Raw genomic sequence first — 8,738 nt, 5'->3', positions numbered from 1 at the left:
AGGCTCAGCCCTGCGCGGGCGGGTCCCCACCGCCCCCGGCCCCGCCTCGGGCCCGCCCGGCCCGGGCGGGTCCCGCCGGCCCCTCCGCAGCGCGGCCCCGCCCGCCCCGCCGCCGCTCCGCCTCCTGCGTGCCGCCGCCATGGCGGAGCTGGAGCTGGGGCAGCACTGCGGGGTACCCGAGTGCCGCCAGCTCGGTAAGGGACAGCGCGGCGGTCCCGGCGGAGACGGGGATGGTGGGCCGGGGTCGGTACAGGGTTGCGAGGGGTGTCCCCCCGATCGGGGAGTGCTCTGTGCCGCTGCAGCCCTGCTCGGTGCAGTGCCAGTCCCTGTCACCTCGGTTGCCTCACTGGGTGGCTGGGTGGTAAACAGCCCGCTTGCCCCTTCCTCACACTTGGTGCCTTCAGTGATGTCGGAGAGTGTGACTGGAAACGAAACCTCTCAGAAAGAAGCAGTAGAATGGTCTGTACATAAAACTTTCTGAGGGACCACTCGGAGATGAGGGGATCGGGATGATCGTGACCTGAGCTGCGTGGTCTGTCAGCATAAAATCCGAAGGATGGAGAAGCAGAGTAGTGGGCTGGACCTGGCATTTGCTGCCATTAATGATGTGGTGGAGTTCAGCAGACAGTGATGTGATTTTATGTGTAAGAATTTATGTGGTAGGCAGGGCATGTGTACAGAGGCTTAGGAAGTGTGTGCAATTTTAATCACACAAGGACAGTATGTATGATATGATGTGAAGAAGGGGAAGGATCATTATGACTGTCCAGTGGAGGAGATGCTTTTTCTTCCAAAGAGCCAGCATCTCCTCCAGGTAGCAGCCCATAAAAAAAAAAAGTAAATCATCCACTGTCAGTAAATAGTATTCTAAGTGGTCTCACAATAAATTCAGATTTTAACATAACTAGTAATTTTGATGGCTAGCCATATGTTCCAGTGTCATAGCTTGATATTGAAAAAAAATTGAATTTAAAGCCTAATTCCAACTTCTGGAATGTATATAAATATAATTTACCTGCTCATATGTTTTTCTGTAATATTAATTAGGGGAGTTAACAAAAGCGACTTCTAGCTAAAGTGTAGATGCAGTTGCTAAGTATTCGTATAAATATACCTACCCTGTGATGTTGGTAAGTAAAAGTTAATCATGTGAAATTAAGCTAGAAACTATCAACAAAACAACAACCATGTTGTCTTAACTGAAAGCAAATCTCTTTGTTTCAGATTTTCTTCCCTTTGTATGTGATGGCTGTTCAGGCATCTTTTGGTAAGTTCATAGAATCACAGAGCACCGCAAGTTGAAAGGGTCCCACAAGAGTCAACAAATCCCACTCCCTACTCCTCACAGGACTAAAACTAAAGCATACAGACAATCCTTGAACTCCAGCAGGCTTGGTATCATGACCACTTCCTTAGGGAGCCCATTCCAGTGCCCAACCACCCTCTCTAAGAACCTTTTCCTAATGTTCAACCTGAACTTCCCATGACACAGCTTCTTTCCATTTCCTCATGTTGTACGCTTGGTCGCCAGGATTTCCTCATCCCAGGTGAAGAATCCTGTACTTGCTCTCATTAAATTTTATACAGTTGGGGAATGCCCAGCTCACTAGTCTATCAAGAATCTCTCTGTGTGACTTCTCCACCCTTAAGGGAATTGACAGCTTTTCCTGGTTTAGAATGATTGGCACCCATAACATGTATCCAGATAATTTATACAAATACTAAAGAGCACTGGCACTAAAATTGAGCCCTGGGAACTCCACTGTCCACCAGACTGAAGCAATTGCATTAACTGTGAGTCTCTGAGGCCAAACCATCAGCCATTTGCTCACCCATACATACTTGTCTAGCTGTGTGCTGGACATTTTTGTCCAGAAGAACACTCTGAGAGGCAGTGTCAAAAGCTTTGCTAAAATACAAATCACCACATCTGCTGGCTTCCCAGTGTCAACTAAATGTGCAGCCTTGTCACAAAAGGAGGCGGGTGATTATGTTTTCTTCTTGAAAAAATTGTAAGGTTTCTTGAAAGGTTGAAATCAGGGCCTGCACTTTCATTTACACTTCAGATTAGCAGAGGGAAGCTGAGAGAAACTCAGAGATTTGGGGCAGATTTCACTTCTAACAAATCAGAAGCCTTCAAGGGATTTCTGCCATTATGGAAGAAATTTGAAAATCCATTAAAACAGACAAGTTCTTGTTGCTTTGAACTGAACTCTTAAGCATGCTAATGTCTTCATTCTCTTGAAATGGTTTATCTTGAAGCATAAGTTCCAAAATGTTTTACATTCTGAAAGAATGTAATGAAAGAATATGATCTATCCATTCAAGAAGTTAAATGCATAGGATAGAACAAATTTTGGAGAAGATTCATTACCTAACTGAAGTTTTTCCATTATGAAACTTGTCAGATTATGCTTTAAACACTTAAATGTTTTCACATGCAAGTTTTTTTTTCCTGGAACGTTGGTAACAGTGTGATATTTTCTTCTTTTTCCACAAAGCCTTCAGCACAGGAGCCGGGATGCTCATGGGTGTTCTGAGGTAATCTAATAATATATGACAGCCTTAAATTAAAATTCCATGCGACTTAGCTGTGTGTTTTCAGACTAGATGAATGCATATGGTATATAAGTATGAATTATTTAACTGAGAATGTGAAAGGCTTAAAAAAATGGATCTACTCTTTTTCTTCCCCTCAGAAGTAAATTGACTTTGAGTAGGATGACGGTTCTTTTTCAACCTCTGAGCTAAAGATAACCAGGGCAAAAGTAGGAGAGAATAGCTGGACCAGGGCTGCCCATAGAATGGAGAGCTAGCACAGATCTTTGAGATCTGGGTTGGTAACTTATATCTGTAGTATCTGTTTATTTACACAAAATACTTTGTACTTACTCGTAGGTGAATATAAGAAACAATTCTCTGAAACCTGATCAGCACAGATCTTACCCATGCTCATACAAGGACTGCAATGGAAAGGAGCTTTTGCCAGTGTTATGTCCTTACTGTGAAAAACATTTTTGTCTCAGGTGAGCAGAACAGAGTGTTTAAACATCAATATTCATTTAATAATGTATGGAAAACACAATAGAAGTTTTACTTTGTTGTTTACAGACATCGTCATCAATCAGACCATGAATGTGAGAAGCTGGACACACCAAAACCTCGAATGGCTGCCACCCAGCAGCTTGTTCAACATATTATAGGCAAGTACAGAGGCATATATATTCTTTTTCTTATATTTTTTTCAGGATACTATTTGAGTTTCTGACCTCCTTTGAGGGGTCAGGTTTGACCAAATAAGAAGAAAGGATGGGAGTTCCTTGGTTAAATAGCCCTAAACTTACATGTCAACATTTAATACTGTTCATCTAAACTGAGCCAAAACAACAGTACCAGGAGCATCTAAAGAATAAATAAGGCACAGGTTTCTTTCAGAATTATTGTCTTGTTGCCATTCTACAAGTACTATACTATAATGAATTGTACCTAGCCATTATTACTTATGTATTAATCCATGTGCAAACAATACAATTGTGTTGGATGAGCATGTCAATCTGCTGGGATCACACCTACATAATCAAGATGCCCAGAAAAGTCTGATTCTACCATGTAATGTTTTGCAGGTGTTAAACAAGCTCTAGGATGGGCAAGACAATAAACATCACTGCCCAGCTGGACAGTGGGGTTATGTGTAGAAAGGGGGACCTGAAATGTTGCCATATGAATGCTGTGGTAGCCACAGATGTAGAAGATCCAGAATTTGTATATATTTGGCTTTTGCAGCTTGTGTTAACATGGTGATAGTGTTCATCTACCTTTCAGTGGAAAGGAATTCTGCTAGAACTAAAAATGCTGACACATGACTTTGGGAAAACATGAACAGACACAAAAAGGGATGGGATCCTTGGCAATACAATGAGACCCAACAGACTAAGTGGGTCTATGTCATATAATATGCTCAGGAAACTGTCGGAATGATGACACTAACAGTATAATGTTGTTAGCAGATTCTAAGAAGAGTGACGAAGTGAAAAGCAAAAAACGTAAAGGAGCAAAAAACAGTGAGACAGCAGCAAAAGTGGCATTAATGAAACTGAAAATGCATGCATGTGGGGACAAGTCCTTGCCTCAGGTCAGTGATGTTTGTTTTCAATAATTGAATTCTCAAAGGAAGTGGAAAGATTACTAAATTGTTTGATCTTCATCGAGTTTCCTCGGTTCCGTGGTTTTGGATTTAATTTTTCAAGACCACAACCCCTTAAATGTACATTTCAGCCTGGTACCCAAAAGCAATCTCACTAGTCTTATCTGTGTTACAAGTTCTTTGTGGAGTTTGGAGCAGGAGAATCAAATTCTATTACTTCATAGCAGAAATGTGTTTGCCTGTCACGTGGCTGTCACATAGCACTGCAGGGACAAACAGGGTCTTTTGGGGATTCTTGGCAGAAAGATGACAGCACTAAATTTATTAAATCATATTATTTTAGCAGAATTTGATGATCAGCAGAGCACAGAACTTCATTATTAGACTAGAACAGGATTTCTAGAATCACTGTAGCAGAATTTCATAAGTAGTGCAGCACAGAATTTTGTAGCACATCTTAGCTTGTGGTTCCTTATCACCTGGACCCTTTTTGCAGATAATGTCAAATATTAATACTTAGCTAGCAGTATCAATATTTCAGATCATCTAGCCCTGAAACATGTAATTGCTTGGTTTTCCCACCAAGACTGAATTAATATGTTGGGGCTTTACAGTGGACAATGTAGTCTTATCATAAGAATGTGCCTTAAACATTTGAGTTTGCTAATTTTGAGAGTGTGGAGGAACGAGTATGCCAACTTAGATTGGTACCAAGATGTTTCAGGTGCAGATTCAGCTACTCACCCAGAATTAGCACCTGAAGATTGAGGGTGTTATATATAAACAAAAACCAATTGTATGTGTTAAAAACCCATGTGAGAAATGATTTTCATAAACTGCATAGCACGATTATCATCCCATTCATGAAACAGGGAGGAAGGAGGTACAGATAACCTTCAGTACAATACACTGGGTGCTGTGATGATACTTTTGCAGCTGAGGTTTCTATGAAGGTAAAGTGAGGATTCCTTGGGCATACTCCAGGTTTGTTCAGGCCAAAAAATCTGTCCAAGTTTCACTCATTTCCTGAAATTATAGGAAATTACCCTTTCCTGGGAATTATCCAAACCTCTGTGAAGGTAAATGGAGTCCCCATCTAGAAACAGTTTTTCATGTGTCCTTTGCTTTGGGAGTTAGTAAAGGGACAGACAGGTATTTTAAACTTCATAAGGTAGTAGTTAATAAGAACATTGCCACCCTGAAAAAAGAAAAGGTCTGACACTAGGGGGTTTATTAGACATTTTACTGTTGGAAAGCAGGAAAATGAGCTTCTTCCACTGGGCATCTGGTGGGTGTCTACTGTTTATTTCAAACATCAAACAGCTTTAAGTAGGGCTTTACCTCATTTTCCCATAAGGAAGCTTTGCCCTAGAGCTCATTTTAGTGGACCATTCCATTTCTTGACAGTACCATTACTTTGAGGACAGGTGGAACACCCAGGAAACTCCATGATTGTCCTAGGATTCCTGGAAGTTTTTCTTTTTAATGAATGTCATTGTGAGACTGCACAGTAGAGGGCATGAGAGTGTCAGCAAACTGCTGATTAAATCCTGCCAGAGTGGTAAGACCATTAGCTTTACCACAAACAAAGGCTTTCCCTAAGCCTTCCTTATTTTGTCTCCATTAAGGGTGTAACACCACCCCCTGGGTGTTCAAGGGAGAAGTCCAACATAATTAATTTGCCAAGTGAACCAGGGGGCTTATTACCTGCTCACAATCCATTTGATCCCCAGAAAAGGTGACCTCTGGTGTGAGGCCCTGGCATTGTGTCTTCAACAATTGTTTTAATGTTTGTCTTCTTTTCATGTTTTTCTAGACAGAAAGAATTTACTTTCAAGTATTTTTACCAAAAGGAAACAAAGAGAAAAGCAAACCCATGTTCTTTTGCAGTAAGTGGAGTATTGGCAAAGTAGTAGATTTTGCAGCTTCCTTAGCAAGCCTTAAAAATGACAACAACAAATCAACATCCCAGGTAAGTCAGCAATAACAAACGTTTTCCAGGTTGTTGCATTTTGGTTTTGGTTTTTCTTCAGCCTTTTGTGCCTCTACCACCCACTTCTTTCATCTTGGATAGGCAAATCTTGGTGTTAATTTCTGTCCTGTTTGTCTTACAGAAACTGAGATTATGCCATACTGCCTCTGGAGAAGCCTTGCCATTTGAGCACACACTGGAAACATGGCTATCTGATAAAGACTATCCACTGTACAATGGAGGGAATATAATTCTGGAGTATCTTGATAATGATGTTCTGTTTATAGAAGATACAGAATCCTACTTTAGTTAGTCAGTAAATTTCCACAAGCAAAAACAAAAAGCAGTATTTTTTAGAAGCATGGTATTAAAGCAAGTCCAGTTTTCTTTTTAAATCACTGGTATGCCAGAATGTCTTCCATTGTAAAGACACAATTCCCATCAATTTCTCAGTTGCTTGACTGACAAAAGAACTATGTCCTGAAAATAAAATATAATTAACATTATAGATATTCACATTCTTGAATAAATTATTGCTCTATTGAGCTGTATAATATCAAGAAGTTTTTCTTAAATTTGGTATTTATTTTTGTGTAAGGGGTGGAAACAGTATGTCTTAATAAATAATGAAAATATAAACTTGCAGTATGACAGTTTTCTGGAGGAAAGAAACATAGTATGATAATGCAGCATCTTTTCTACATCTGCAGAAACAGATTTGATTGTATTTGGGAACCAGCACTGTGCATACACCAGGTCCACATTTTCTTCTTTTAATAGTTTAATGACATTTAGGAGGAAAGCTTTATGAAGCAAAAGTAAATTCACTCAGGTGTCTTCCTGATTGTAAATCTTATTGTGTGATTAGGTGGGGGATAAAAGATCTCAGTAAGCCTGTCACTTATTTTACTTCACACAAAACTGTAGTTTTGACATTACTTAGGTATGAATAAATTGCTTTACTGGATGTGTTGGGGATGTCATGCAAAGGAAGATGGTTTTGGTTTCCATGAAGGAAATGGTTTTCAGTGGCTGGATATTTTGGAAATCTTTATCTCCTGTCAGTGGAAAGTACAGGAGCATTTTTCTGCTTTCCCCTGCCTGTCTTTCCAGCTGTTATCTTGCTTTCCAGTACAAGAGGAACAGTTCCCTTTTCCCTTGTTTCTAGTTTTCCTCTCTTTCATCTGCAATTGTCTATTCATCTTTCTTTTTATCTTAGGCTGCTGTGGTACAGAATATGCAGTAAAAGCCCAACCAGCACTGTGGATTCAATAATTTTGAATAATTTTCTGCTTAAACCCTCCTGCCCCTGCAGGCAGGCAAAATAACTGAAAATAGCATTTGCAGGCAAAATAACTGAAATAACACTTTTTTGTGGATAAAGAGAAGATAGACTTGGGATGCAGGAGGTAAATCTTTGGGGAGACCTCAAAGGTTTTACCAGCATGGTTACTTTCATCAATTGCCAGTAATGGCTAAGGTCTATCAGCCTGTAAATGACAGTACAAACATGGCAAGTCACAGTTGATAGGACTCCAAAAAGTTTTCACTATCATCTTATTCCAGGAATGTGTCTAGGATTGTACACAGAACCTCATTCCAGGTAGTTTTCAGAAACTGAGAAGCAAAACCAAATTAGTCTGACAGATAAATAATTGAGAAGAGATGAAAACTCCACTCTAATCAATGGTCATTGGAACAAAAGCAGAAACTTTTCCAGACCTCCAGGATCTTGCATAGGTTAGAACTGCTCTCATTTTACCTGTTTAGATTCCAACGTATCTTTACTTAGCATTTTGTTTGTTTTTGTTTTTTTAAACTCATTGTCTTAGCACATTTTCCTACAGAAAGTTCAACAACTACATTTGAAAAAAATAAAATATTTCAGAGGAGTCAGTTCTCATTTGAAACCACTGTTAATTTTACAGGCCTGTGTTTAGAAGGTGCCGAATTGTTTCACTTCTAAGTTAATAAACAAAACTTTAACTTCTACTAGATGCAATAAAAAGTATGTAAAGTTATGCAAGCAAGAAAAAGATTTTATCAAAAGAAATACCTCCTGATTTTACAACAAACTGTACTTTCAGCCAAACTACAAAAATAGGTGAATATCAAGCATTTTAGTTGTTCTAGCTGTAATTTTAGAGAATGCACATGGTCAAGGATTTACAAACATTCTGTGAGATGCTGTGGTAGCAGCTCCTGGCCTTGTTCCAGTTCAAACATTGCTGCAAGGTTGGCATGTGTTTGTAATATATGCATGTAATTTATGCAACAGTTTGGAAAGAATTGTATTAACAGCAAGAGTTCAATTCTGCTTGGACATGTGACCTGTTAGATCAGCTGGGCAATGCTGTACTAAACAAAAAATAATATACCACACTAAGAAAGCAGGCAGTAATCTCTCATACTTTTATTTTCACAATTTTCTCTTTCTCTGTTTGTTTGGGAAAAGTAGGCACTCTGGGGTGTGATCAGTCTGGTTTGCAGACTTTTTTTATCAATACATCACCTCTGTTCATCCAGTTTATCAGGTGGCACATAAAAATACACCTTGCAGCTTACTTTTCCTCCTAGTAGCCTCATATATAAAATGCAAAATTTCATTTCAGCTGGAATAGA

At 39.6% G+C, this 8,738-nt stretch overlaps 1 protein-coding gene across 1 annotated transcript; it reads left to right on the top strand.

Moving 5' to 3' along the window:
* The first annotated feature begins 47 nt into the window (after positions 1-47).
* ZFAND1 (zinc finger AN1-type containing 1) lies at positions 48-6,521 on the top strand. Its single transcript, XM_005479409.4, has 8 exons — positions 48-194; positions 1,225-1,267; positions 2,502-2,541; positions 2,899-3,026; positions 3,112-3,203; positions 4,008-4,132; positions 5,961-6,116; positions 6,259-6,521. Exons 1-8 carry the CDS (start codon positions 140-142, stop codon positions 6,427-6,429), a joined length of 810 nt encoding a protein of 269 aa, XP_005479466.2. The 5' UTR covers positions 48-139; the 3' UTR covers positions 6,430-6,521.
* The last annotated feature ends 2,217 nt before the right edge of the window (positions 6,522-8,738 follow it).

Source organism: Zonotrichia albicollis, chromosome 1 (genome assembly GCF_047830755.1).
Source record: "Zonotrichia albicollis isolate bZonAlb1 chromosome 1, bZonAlb1.hap1, whole genome shotgun sequence".
In the NCBI taxonomy this organism is placed as follows: domain Eukaryota; kingdom Metazoa; phylum Chordata; class Aves; order Passeriformes; family Passerellidae; genus Zonotrichia; species Zonotrichia albicollis.
Note: the sequence above shows the minus strand (reverse complement) of the source record. Positions and strands in the feature narration are given on the sequence as shown.